General features: G+C 34.6%; 2 protein-coding genes across 4 annotated transcripts; one reads left to right on the top strand and one right to left on the bottom strand.

The window, feature by feature from the left end:
• LOC18776578 (eyes absent homolog 2) lies at positions 1,078–5,770 on the bottom strand. 3 transcript variants are annotated; one of them, XM_020564170.1, is made up of 6 exons: positions 5,630–5,770; positions 4,991–5,277; positions 4,706–4,873; positions 3,637–3,730; positions 1,906–2,076; positions 1,078–1,581 (listed from the first exon to the last, which is right to left on the bottom strand). In XM_020564170.1, exons 2-6 carry the CDS (start codon positions 5,222–5,224, stop codon positions 1,322–1,324), a joined length of 927 nt encoding a protein of 308 aa, XP_020419759.1. In that variant the 5' UTR covers positions 5,225–5,277; positions 5,630–5,770; the 3' UTR covers positions 1,078–1,321. The 3 variants fall into 3 exon arrangements, with proteins under 3 accessions (XP_020419759.1, XP_007209409.1, XP_020419758.1); XM_007209347.2 differs by having other exon boundaries at positions 1,906–2,094; positions 4,991–5,180; positions 5,630–5,769; XM_020564169.1 differs by having other exon boundaries at positions 1,906–2,094; positions 5,630–5,769.
• Positions 10,220–13,050, top strand: LOC18776271 (plant intracellular Ras-group-related LRR protein 5). The gene is made up of 3 exons (XM_007209827.2): positions 10,220–11,087; positions 11,656–12,572; positions 12,670–13,050. Exons 1-3 carry the CDS (start codon positions 10,559–10,561, stop codon positions 12,826–12,828), a joined length of 1,605 nt encoding a protein of 534 aa, XP_007209889.1. The 5' UTR covers positions 10,220–10,558; the 3' UTR covers positions 12,829–13,050.

Genomic DNA, 13,267 nt, shown 5'->3' on the forward strand with positions numbered 1-13,267 from the left:
GAATTCAAATGAATTCCATAGCTTATTGCATACACTTTCTCTTTCTGGGCATCTTCAGGTATGGCTTTTTTGGGCACATACATATATATATATATATATACATATATATATATATGTGTGCACCTTTCAATTTAGTTGAAATAAGCCTTTGGGTTTTTGGTAATGCAAGTTTCTGAGATTTTCTCCTTCCAGTTTTCCTCCAATTCACTTTAAATTTGTCACTGACAAGTTGCATAATCCTTCCAGTTTTGGTATTATGCTCATTATATATAGTTCTCTATTTAAAGCTAAAACACTGTTCCAGTTGGGTTTTCTAACTTTTCTTTTCCTCTTTCCAGGTATGGAAAGAATGTGTGATGTCCCCTGTATCTGAGGCAGTTGTCTTTTAGAATCTAAGAAGAGAAAGAGTGAAAGAGTTTTGAGCTTTAATTTATAATGCCAGTTCCACTTGCCCCATATCCAACTCCTCCAGCACCATACACACCACCTGCAAATGCTATCATTACTCAAAATCTGTCTTCATCTTATTTGGCTTGAAAACAATGTGAATTTGCTCTCTATTTTTCCTGCTGAGAAAATAAGGGATTGGTTGAGAATTCTTGTCATTGTCCAACACTGATGTCACAAATGTCACAGGATTTTCGTTTTAATTTTCTTTTCCTCCCTTCTCCTCTGTTTCTTCTTCTTCTTTTTTTGTTCCTCTAAACACAAATAATGTCACAGGATTTTAGACTAGACTATACAAGATTAGCAAAATGTCTACATTTCATTTGCATTCAATTCATAGCATGGATATGTTGTTTAACTAGGAAGAAACATGGGGACTATCTATAAGAAGTTGATAACTAAAACTTATCTCCATAATCTCCTTGAAAATGATGGGATTAGGAGGGATAAATTTTAGTCATCATCCTCTTATGAATAGTCCTCCTTTATCCTCCAAGTTAGACAACAATATCCATATTATGCCTTGATTGCACGTGAAATATAGCCACTTTGCTAGTCTAGTCTAGTCTAATCCCCTCTAACAAACGAGATAATTTCTTGTCAGTTTAGTTGATATCTTGCATCACTTTCAGGGTAACAAATCCAAAACTCTGTGGATTAATATCCACGTCGAGACAGAAGTTTACAATTCCTAGCATGAAGCCAACCATTAATCTACAAGAACAAATACAATCAATTTTGGCTAATCTGGTGGTCATCTTCGTCTAACTAAGTTGATTGATACAAATTGTTTTAAGACAGAATTCCTAACATTGGTTGGATTTTATGTACGGGCAGAAGTCCCAAGAACAGCTTATTGCAAATCCAGTGAGTTTCACTCTTCTTCATCTTCAGCATCAGAGCTCCCATATACAACAGAAAAATAAAATCCGAGGGTCCTGAATGTGAGGCCTGGAAACCTGTGAGAGCCTCCTGGTCGCATATCAATCTTAACCAATGGCCATCGCATTGCTTGCGCAGCTTCACACTCCTCCCATCCATCCCCAATTACACAGAAGCGGACATTTGGGTGGTTAAAACGCACCTTGATCTGCTGAAAACAGTGTAGTTTTCCCACTTCCCAGGAACTATAGACTGAAGAAATTATAAAGATTTGTCAGTAACCATCGTCACAACTTATGAATAAGTTGTTAAAAGCCCCACTAATGCATAAAACAAGGTCTAAATGTCGATAACCAGAATCCATGAAACAAATAGAATAAAATAAAACTATGTGACGCATCAGGACTCCACTTCTTGCATATGCACTACTTCAAAACATGTTTTCCAATAATTTTAATCTGCATTAGAGGACATTAATTCTGATTCTTAACACTAACTACAGTGTCGTTAAAGACAAAATAATCTAGAAAGAAAAATAACAAGCTTCACAAACATTAAGTGATAAGGATTACTAACCATTTTCATCTGTTATCATGCTGTTGAGTCGAAAGAGCAAGCATTTTACAAGACTGGGAATCAATGATCCAGATGTCACTAAAAGATTAATATGCTGATACTTCGAAGCAGAAGATTCATTGATCCCATCAGCAGCCACAAGAGATGTCTTTTTGTGCCCAGCAGAACACTCTTCCAAGAAGATGCGCGCTACATTAATACAGGAGGAAGATGATTCTTGAGCAATTATAGAAGAATGTTTAATAATGGAAGAGAACAAAGTCGAGGCATAATGCATTTCTGACACTACACAGAGAAAACTGCTCCTTAGGATTACCAGAAAGACGGGTGCATCCCAAACATCATTAAGGTGAAGAGAAGCAAGGTAACACAATTTAATTTGTGATGGCAGAGTATCTATTATAGGAGGCGATGTCTCTGAAAGATGGAAGATGGAGGGGTGTGCCAATTATTTTCTGGCATTGCATGGGTTTGTTACAGTTTAAAAGATGATGATGGTAGACAATTCCTAAACGTAGAAACATTTTTTTCTGACAGTGTTCAAAACAGGCACTAGCTCTATCTTCCATATCCTCAACCAATCATCAAAAACTTTCGTTTTTGTGCTCATAAAGCTAAATAGCAACTATAAAGTTTAGAAATCAATTACTGTCTAATAGGCATAGGATGGGTTATTAAAAGTGCTATTTCCCTACCAAACAGGTGACTTCATCCTCTTGACTTTCCTAGACCCTCCAAGTATTGACATTCTTCTTTGGTTCAGATGCTTGCCACTATACCACATCAACTGCTTGATAGCTAACAGGGATTTTGAATCTGTTCCCATAGAAACTAATTTGTCCAGCATTGTTCATTCAATCACAGCCAACACCATTACATTCCTTGGGGGCATTCTTTTCACTAGTGGGTCTTATGAAAGACCAAAAATACTCTTGTTTGACTGCTCAATTCTGTACGAATTAGCAAACCATTCATGCTAACTTCCTTATTTTCTGGTAGCTCCATTCCCACCATGGTTGTATAAGTTTGTCTAGTTTAATGGATATATCTTCTCGATAATCCGTTTCCTCTGCTTTCCTAATTTTTTTTCCCATCGAAAAAGAGAAAGCATTGTTTTGGGTTCACATACCACAAAATTATTAATAAGAAAACCTTATTTCACAGTAACCCAAAAAAAAAAAAAAAAAAAAACAGTCCTCAATAAAAGAAATTCATTTTGCATGTTGCACACTGTGTCTTGAAGTGGAATAACCACAAAGAGTTCAAGTTATAGGACAATGGGATCAATGAGTTGTAAACTATTAGTATGACTTGGTAATAGACCTTTCAATGATTGTGTTCCAACTTTTCATTCATAGAAAGTATTTCGATGTATTTTCCATGCTGATTCAGGATACCCAAAGTAAAACAAAGTTGGAGAACTTACACCAACCCACCAAACATTAATCTCAGCTTGCTTAGCAATGGGTTTCCAGTATCAACTAATATAACAATGAATCAGTTTTTATACAATCAGATTGCTTTCCCTGGACTGTTAATAGTATTTATTCATTTTTGCAATTTAGAATACTGGAAAAAAGGCCAGGACTTGTGGAATATATCACCAGGAAGAGGGAAGTATTCAAAGCAGTAAACCAGAAGCTTATAGGCCGATAAACAACAATCACAAAAAAAAAAAAAAAAAGCAAAGATACCAAAATCTAGAAGCTGGGACATTATAAAACCAAATACCTGAGGAGAGCCATCTGTCTGTATATTTATCAGTCATATCATACAACTCATCCAAGTCTTTTATCATCTCTTGATTTAGGAAACTGTGCAAACCCTGAAATAACAGAAAATGTTTGAGTTTTTTCTACAGATAGCTCTAACATTAAAACATCCAAAATAGTTTACAGAAGCCTATGCAGCTTTCTTAATCAGAAAACAAAAGCACACTAGTTCTTTATACAAATGAATAATAAGAACAGATGTCAAATGAGTATGGTAGCTTAATTTAACTTTTTTTAACACATCAAATTTGTTAATAAGAATGGAATTGAGATTGGTATTAATAGGTGCAGGGTAGCTAGTCCATCAGGAGCTAGCCCTGCAGAGCCAAATTCTGTTAGACAGCCATCAAGCTAAGTCACATGGCAAGAATAATTCTTTCCTCAAGCATAATATGTTCATGATTCCAAAATGACATGAGCTCTCTGTGGATTGTCTCCATCAAACATAAATTTCCCAGGTGACTTATGATTTTTTTTTTTTTTAAGTGAGGATTTTGCTAGTTATGTGATTTATTTGTCCCTTGAATCTTTGAAAGAAAATGATATTGTTACCAGAGTAAGACCATATATTGTATTCTATACACCTTTTTGATGAAGAATCATCCCTAAGCACTACCTTGATAACATTGCATGCATGACGGTAAAGTACATATATATTTCTTCCTATCTACATCGAATTTTAAGCAAGAGGAAAACATTGCATGACTATTTTTGGAGTTTTGTAACATCTTTAGGGCCAGTTCCTTCCAATTTTAAATGCATTTATGACCAATTATATTTCTATAACATATAAGAAAATGATAAATGTTGCATGTTGATCATGTGCATCAAAGAAACCAATGCATCACTATCACTGCTAGAACAGTGCACTCTCAATAACGCAGCCCTGAAACCAAAAGGCTTGTCTCAATGGTGTAGAAGAATTTAAGAAAACTTTGCATGTATACACCAATTTACAAGTAAAACTTAAACCATGACAAAATTAAAAGAACAAAAACTTCTTCTACAAATAGGATGTGTTTGCACACCTGTTTGTATCTATGGGCTATGAATCTGTGCCTATACGCCAGTTTTCTATTGTTGGAATCATCATATGGAGGACCAAACCCATCTTGGTTGAAATCATAATCAGAAAGATTCCGCCCATCATCATACTGGCTCAAGGCATCAAGAGAGGGTTTATTGTAGTTCTCAATCTGCATCACCAATCCCAAAAAAATTTCAAAATTTCAAATGCCATGTAACTCAGCAAAGAGTATACATACACACATAAATACGACTATCTGTATTTGTAATTGAAGGTCTAAACTTACTTGTTCATAAAAGAAATGATCGTCACACAAAGCAAGAATGTGCTTCTCCCACATCTTTCCGATTTCAACACCCTCTTGGATATTCTTCAAACCATTGAAAGCCTCCGCATACGTTCCATTCAACAAAGACTTGAGCAGTATAAGAGTTTCATCCATGTCCCATATATAGATATTTATTTTCTGATCCATCCTGCTTTGAGAAAACCCATTTGTCACACTAGTACTTTCACCCATTATCTTCTTCAATTTTGGTGTCAATCCTAAGGAGCTAGTTCCCAGCCTGGAGACTGGAGAATTGAACAATCAGAATATACATTTTGTAACTCTGAGCCAAACTAATCAATGAAAACAGTTTGCTTGATTTGCGAAAACAACACACACAAACTTCACATTGCTTTTCAAACAACTACAAAACTAGACTTAATTTTACTGAGCAGAAACATTAAGGGGCACAAAAAAGATTTGTCAAAGGCTATATAGAAACATTATCGGAGAACAAAAGCTTCTGCCCAGATGGGTTGTATTAAAAGATATCTAAAAAGAATGAAACAGCAACCCAGTTGTAATTGCAATCAAAAACTACAGAATCAAACACAACTTCAGATTAATGATGAAAAGCATTCAAGCTTAGATTCTTACCTTGAGGTCAGCTGGGGCAGTAAAATCGTGGCAACGCAAAACAAAAACGAAAAACAGAGAGTAAATATAAGCGACTTCCTTTGGGCTCCAGAGCTCAGGCACAGCTCTCTTTTTCATTTTTTTTCTGAACTGTACAGGCAGCCCGAGCCCAGATTTTACTTTTTTTAGGCTTTTGACAGCCCACACAGGACCCACAACAAGGTATACATATTCAAAAGTGAGGGATTCAATGTGACCGTCCAATAATGGCTTTGCAATGGATCTGATGGCTAGTAAGGCCTTCTCCAACCCATGTGGGTCTAAATTTAAATTTTTCTTTTTTAAAAAGTAACTATTTGGATTTTGTCCAGATTCAAATTATTTTTTCTTCTAGCCCTCCAGACTCAAATTTTAAGTTCGCAATTTAATTAAATTGTTTAAGAATGATTTAAGTCTTTTTTTTTTTTTAATGGATAACTTTTCTTCATTTAATCTTTTTAAATAACTCTATAATTTAATTTTTTTGAACAATTTAACCTTAAAAAATTGAAATTCTACAAATATAATGTTTTTGGTAGATTATTTGAGAAATGAGTGGGTATTTATAGAGTTTGGGGTGAATTTTGATGTTGGATCAAATTTAGATTAAGTTAAAATATTATTTTGATTATTGGATTTAAATTTCAACCGTTTGATTTTTTTTTATACAAAATTAGTTAAATACCCATTCCTAGACATAAAACTATAAATAAACCCTATACTATTTACTGTATATAAACACACCCAAAATAAACCCAAAAATCGACAGCTGTCGATTTTTTCAATTTAACAGTTATATTGGATTACGATTTTGCCCTTTTGCAATTTTGAGAAATAGCCGACTTAATTTTTTTTTAAAAATCTTTTATTTAATAACAATTATGTTGTAGATTGAAGAAGAATAGGAAGAAGAAGAGCATCGACCATGGCGATCAGCAGCTTGTGCGGCTCCAGGCTCATCTTCTTCCGCCAATCCTTTCGATGCTCTAGGCAACGGTCTTATCGGTTCTTCTTCCAAGACTTAGGTTCGTTATCTTCCTCGGTGCTTCTTTCACTTTCAATTTCTCTTCTCCATTTCAAATTTTCAATCCTCAATGACGTCATTTTCTCAAGCTTTCATTTGATTCACGAGCAGGACGCTCACAGCTTTTGAGCCGTAATTTTAGCCAGACGCTCATGGCCACATGCTGCACCAGATCTGAGAGAAGGCTCACAAGGATGAGCTTAAGAAGAACAAAGAGACCATTTCAAGGTCAGCTGAATCATATTGATATGATCCGGTTTGATTATCGCCGAAATTCGAAGCTCGTTGAGCAATTTCTTTGCGATTTTGTGATTAATTTGAATACGTCTACGGTTCTTTCCCTTAGTTTGGCATTTCGTTTACAAATTGCGATAAATAAATTGAAAAAAAAAATCTGAAAATTACTTGCTTGTTTAGTTGTGTGAGTTCTAATATGATTTGTAATGCTGGTACTGTGTTTCTAGTTCCTAGCAGAATGGTTGAGCATTTACATAAACATTTATTGTTTGTATGATGTACATGCTGAGCTACTGTTAGTTAGCAATTTTTGTTTCAGTCTTACTACTGCTTTTGTTATTACAGAAAAAAAAAATGTTGTTTACTTGTTAAAATTCATTTTTCATCGGGTTGAGACCTATAAGTTATCTAGCCTGGTTTTTTTGCTATATATATATATATATTATTTTTTATATATAATGTGAAAATATATTGTATTATGCCTTTCAGGATAATGAACAATTAATGAAGGCACTGTCAAAGCTAGTCAATCTTAACAATCCAGATCTTGTCTTGTTTGTTGGAGAGGCACTTGTTGGAAATGATGTCGTTGATCAACTTTCAAAATTTGATCAGGTTTGAGCTCCATATTCATGGTTTTTTCTAGTATTGTCCAATTAGGGTTTGAATCTGGTGTTTTCCATATTGAGTTTTGCTTATTAAATTGACCAAAATCTTTACTGCAATGTGCAGCTTCTGGATGAAATGATTGACAATGGCTTCCCTCTCACTACAGAACCTAATATTATGAGAGAGATGATTGCTCTACCAAATATAGTTAACAAGATGTTGAGTGTTGTGACAGGCAACAGTTCCAACATAAGTGACACACTTCCAGGTGCAACATCATCTTGCATTCCATAGTATTAACAGTGTACTACTATGACGTAGTATTAAGAGTGTTTTTTTTTTTTTTTTTTTGTAGAGGTATCTTGTTATTACTAGTATTCTTCGCTGCTGGGGTTGGCAAGACAATGCTTATCAGTGATGCTGAGAAAGTTTATGCCTTTGGAAAGGACTCAAGATGGTTCTATGACATAGTAATAACAAGATAGTTCTATGACATAGTATAAACAATGTACTTCTATGAAATGGTATTAACAATGTTTTTCTATGAAATGATATTAACAATGTACTTCTATGACATGGTATTAACAATGTACTTCTATGACATGGTATTAACATTGTATTTTTATGGAATGGTATTAACAATATACTTCTATGGAATGGTATTAACAATATACTTCTATGACATGGTATTAACATTGTACTTTTATGACATGGTATTAACAATGTTGTGGAATACGAGATGGTATTAACATTGTACTTTTACGGTTTACTTTTTTTTTTGGGCCGAAAGTTATGGAATACGAGATGGTACAATGTTTGGGCTTGTTTATAAATTTGGGTTGGGTTTGTTTTGGGTGTTTTTTGAGTTTTTTTCTGTTGGGATTGATAGTGGCAGTGCTGTAATTTATTGGAACTTCAACACTAATTTGTTATTTAATAAATGGATTTTGGGTGTGTTTATGAAGTGTTTTCCATGTGGGGTTTTTTTATAATTTCAACTCCTATTTTGGGTATATTAGTGAAGATCCCTTTTTTTTAATCGTTAAAATAGCTTAAATTTAATATATATTGTTGATTTAAGTTAATATTAGAATATTAAAAAGTAAACAAATAACATCACTACAAGCCAAAGGCAGCATCTTCCACATAGGCTGTTGGCGGGCCCCAGCAAGGAAAGCTTGCACATGGGCTGCTAATGCAACAGGTGGGCTCCACTAATTTTTTTTTAGGTCCAAGCAATACTTGGGTCCAAATTTGGATTTTTTCAAATTTTGGCCCCTTCATTTCTTGGGTTGGGAAAGATTTTGGACAATAAATTGAAATTTTTTGGATTTGACCGCATGAGTTGGAGATGGCCTAAAGACCCCTTCATTATAACCTCTTATTACAATCTCCTCGTACAATTTCGATCCTTATTAATTTGAGCTCTTGACATATTAGCACAAACGAATGTCCAAGTACTAAAAAAAGCCTATGTAAGAGATATGTTCGGGCAAGAATTCTATAGTGAGGGCCTCCCAACACTAGAGACAAATGTTAATGCTTTCTTTGATGAATGAAACCCTTTTTATCATTGTTGACAAGAAAAAGAGAACAGAAAAAGGCAAAAATTCTCAATTCTCTCTCTTTCTCTTGCAAACGAAAGCAAGTTTGTAATGCAAATAAATGAAAAACAAGTCCTTTTGATGATGATAGATTAGGCCGGACGTTGGCACGAAGTGTTTTTTAATATTATGTTTATTTATTTTTGGGTTTGTCAGGCCTTCTAACATGTAGCTATAAACTATGCTTATTCCAACAATTACATAATATATTTAAACAAATTCGTCACTCTTTTTTTTAAACATGTAAGTTCTTGACTTGTTTATAATAAGAACAAGACATAGTAGGAATCTTTGTCAATGAAAAATTGTAGGGCAGCCAGTCATACCTTGATAGGAACGAAACCTTGTAGTGTATGTGCACATAGTGTGTCATCGATGAGGAAAACATTTCACATTTGTTTAAGACTTTTGGCTCCCATGCATGATGTATCTGGAAAAGGTCAAATGCGTCCGATGCGTCCGTTCTAAATAAAATCACCATCATCAACTTGATTAGATTAATTACCATCTTTTAAAATCAGTTTATATTAATTAATAGAGGCCATGTAAGTCGTGCAAAGAGACAAAATTTTCCCAAATAAATCCCATCCATCTTATCATGAAAGAGAAAAAGAAAAAAAATTCCGATCAAATCTTATTGATTGTTATCTTGTTCTTTAAATAGAGAAGATTACTGTCCAAATTTGAACTTGTAAGGGACATGCTAATAGAAACTCTTTTTTAAAAAAAATAAGTCAGCGAATTTTGGATGGAATTCTAAGTAAAGATTTAATTTTAAAGTATTTGAAAAGGAAATTGTTATTATCTCTTTTTGAAAAAAGTAACTTAAATATAATTCAAGCAAATTAAAGATTGAAGAAGTCATTATCGTTGAGTTGTGATAGTCAAATTATTATGTGATATTACAAATTCACATGTTATAATATGATAAATAAAACATGTGCTATAACAAGCACGAATAGTTTATTAAAAAAACATGATGGAAGGATTGGTAACACCACGTGATGGTGTTATGATCACACCGAAAAATTTCTAGATTCTAGTCGCGTTTCACCTCTTTATTGTAAAAAAAAAAAAAAGGAAAAAAAACGTCATCTTAATAATTATTTTGAATTTACAAAAGGTTTATTTTGATCACTAATAATTCCAAGAAGTTGAAGTAATGTCTTGGAAAGTTAAAACCTTACTAAAACCAACATATCTTTGAAAAAGAAAAAGAAAATAATGAACATTATATTACATTAAGAAAAAGAAAAAAAAAAAAGAAAAAAAAAGAGAGGAAAAAGACAATAGGAGAAAGAGGGTACAAGAAAATGGTTCCCCTGTTTTATATTGTAGAGAGGATTAGCAGCCCATAGAATCAAATAGAAATTCAAAATTCCCAACTAGCCTTTTCTTGCTTGGCACTCTCCAACCTCTCTCCACAGCGCCAAAGCCATGGGTGTGAAGCGCAAGCAAGAAGACCCTCCACCATCCTCTGCCAGTGTAGAAACAGTAGAAGAAATAATGAAACTCTACAAGTCCCTGCCGCCAAGACCCTCCATTGAAGAGGTTGAAGCAGCCCAGTCTGTGCTCAAAACAGTCAACAGTGAGGAGGAAAAGAAGCTTGAGGAGATATCAAAGCAAGAGAAGCCCGAAAATGTCCCTGAAGAGCTCTTCTCTGTGTTGCAGGAGGTGAAGAAAACTATGGTTTTGTTTCAGAGCCAGGACCAGAGGAAAGAGGCTGTTCATGTGGTTGAGATGGAGGGTTTGTTTCAGACCTTTGATGATCTTATCCAGACAGCTTCTGGGTTGGTTTCTGGTGATACTCAGGTTCAGAAACATGTTAATTTAGAGGACCCAGTTGAGAAAATTGGGAGAGAAACTGTGATCAGTGATGAAAGTTTGACGATGAAGAAGGAAGATAAGGAATCAGAGAGAGATGGGTTTAAGGGTGTGGTGAGAAGTGCTTCCACTTTGTCTTCAGGTTAGCATAAAAAAAATTCAATTTAATTTGAGAATTGAAGTCTATGAAAACCATGAATTTATAAAAGAATTATGTGTTCGAGATAATATTTGATGTGATGATTATACTTTGGTTTTGAAAGACTACTAATTATGTACTTAGGTGGTATGATTTTTTTTCTGTATTTTTTTTTTGGTTCTTCTGTGAGGAATGATAACTTTTTTTTCTTTTCCTAAATCTTTATCCGCTATCACATGGAGAAGAAGAATGTTGAAATTTTATTCATGAGGGTATAAAACCTTTGAATCAATACGATGTTCAAGTTTTGATGAACCTCAAATAAATAAATAAAAGGTCTTATATTAGTCTTTTCTTGTTCTGTCTTCAAAGTCTCCATCCTACGAGAACTATTGAATGTTTTTATGAGCTATGTTTTCTGTTCTTCATTTTGTTTTCTTGTTCAACTATCATATTATGGTTGCGTAGATATTTGTATAGATTGTAAGGGCAAAAAGATGTGTATCTTAAAAAAAGGAGATGGGTTTTTTGGCTAGCTGAAAATTTCTTCAATGTTTTGATATTGTCATAGGTGCAGTGGACTCTGAGAAAATGAGTCTAATGAAGGTGGCAGCTGTCATTGAAAACACTGCTAAAAGTGGTGCAGTAGTTCTTGATCTTAAAGGGAAGTTGGAAGATAAAGTGGAGTGGCTTCCTGTATCGCTTGGGAAACTATCAGAAGTCACTGAACTGGACTTCTCTGAAAACCGGATCATGGCCCTTCCGCCCACGATGGGTGGCCTTAAAGCCTTAACAAAGCTTGACATTCACTCAAACCAGCTTATAAACCTTCCAGAGTCGTTTGGTGAGTTGAGCAATCTCACTGATCTTGATCTCCATGCAAACCTGTTGAGGTCTCTGCCAGCTTCATTTGGGAACTTGATTAACCTCATTACCCTTGATTTGAGTTTAAATCAGTTCACACATTTGCCTGATGTAATTGGGAAATTGGCCAGTTTGAAGATATTGAATGCTGAAACAAATGAGCTCGAGGAATTGCCTTACACGATTGGATCCTGCACATCACTTGTGGAGCTACATTTGGATTTCAATCAGCTAAGAGCTCTGCCAGAGGCAATTGGAAAGCTGGAAAGCTTAGAGGTTCTTACACTTCACTACAACAGAATTAAAGGGTTGCCAACAACTGTTGGGAATCTTAACAATCTGAAGGAGCTTGATGTCAGCTTCAACGAAATAGAATCCATACCTGAAAACTTGTGCTTTGCAGTGAGCTTAAAAATCCTGATTCTGGCAAACAATTTTGCAGACTTAAGAGCCTTGCCACGATCAATCGGAAATCTTGAGATGCTTGAAGAGTTGGATATCAGTGATGATCAGATTAGAACTTTACCACACTCCTTCAGACTTTTGTCAAAACTGAGAGTCTTTCGTGCTGACGAGACACCTTTGGAAGTTCCACCAAAAGAAGTTATAAAAATGGGTGCCCAGGTAATGCAAAATATATATGCTACTACGGTTTTTAGTCTGTGTATGTCTAACTTTGATATATAAAAAACTCATATTCAACTTGTTTGTTGATCACCAGGCAGTTGTACAGTACATGGCAGATTATGTTGCCAAGAGAGAGAATGCTACATTTCAACCATTGAAGAAGAAGAAGAAGAAGGGACTTTGGTTCTGGTTTTGCTCAAAACTTTGCTCCATTTGTAGAAATTCAACCAAGAACAAACCTGTACTAGTTTGAAACCTTGCTTACATTTTTTTCCTCTGAAGAAATTGTGCCACAGTAACGGCCTATTGTCCATATTTATTCGAGTGAGACCAAAAACTTTTCTACTTGTAGAGTGGATTTGCTTGGGTCTAGTGGGTTGAGAGAGAAAATGTAACAAAACATCATAGCCCTATTATATTATATGTGCAGATAATAAATTAATAACTCCTACTCTTTGAGATAATTTTTGTTGATACAATTATGAAATTGTCTTCAGTTGGTTGAAATGTATGGATAAATAACCTTCATATTTTTCATATGCTGAAATTCGAGAGAGAAATTATTGTATGGTATCGGAATATTATTGTATAATTAAAGGGTGCAATGATGAATTTATGTTTCAAAGTATAATATAATTACTCTTGAAATCCAATTGGTAGCCTTACTGACACTGTTTTTCCAAGATAACGGT

Source organism: Prunus persica, chromosome G5 (genome assembly GCF_000346465.2).
Source record: "Prunus persica cultivar Lovell chromosome G5, Prunus_persica_NCBIv2, whole genome shotgun sequence".
NCBI lineage: Eukaryota > Viridiplantae > Streptophyta > Magnoliopsida > Rosales > Rosaceae > Prunus > Prunus persica.

Excerpts from the sequence above, each read along its gene's own strand:
- LOC18776578 (XM_020564169.1), bottom strand. The coding sequence starts at position 5,224 with ATGGGTGAAAGTACTAGTGTGACAAATGGGTTTTCTCAAAGCAGGATG. Across the intron at positions 4,874-4,990 it reads ATCATTTCTTTTATGAACAA|ATTGAGAACTACAATAAACC; the intron begins GTAAGTTTAGAC and ends TTGGTGATGCAG. Across the intron at positions 2,095-3,636 it reads AGACAGATGGCTCTCCTCAG|CGCGCATCTTCTTGGAAGAG; the intron begins GTATTTGGTTTT and ends GTATTAATGTAG.
- LOC18776271 (XM_007209827.2), top strand. The coding sequence starts at position 10,559 with ATGGGTGTGAAGCGCAAGCAAGAAGACCCTCCACCATCCTCTGCCAGT. Across the intron at positions 11,088-11,655 it reads TGCTTCCACTTTGTCTTCAG|GTGCAGTGGACTCTGAGAAA; the intron begins GTTAGCATAAAA and ends ATATTGTCATAG. Across the intron at positions 12,573-12,669 it reads TTATAAAAATGGGTGCCCAG|GCAGTTGTACAGTACATGGC; the intron begins GTAATGCAAAAT and ends GTTGATCACCAG.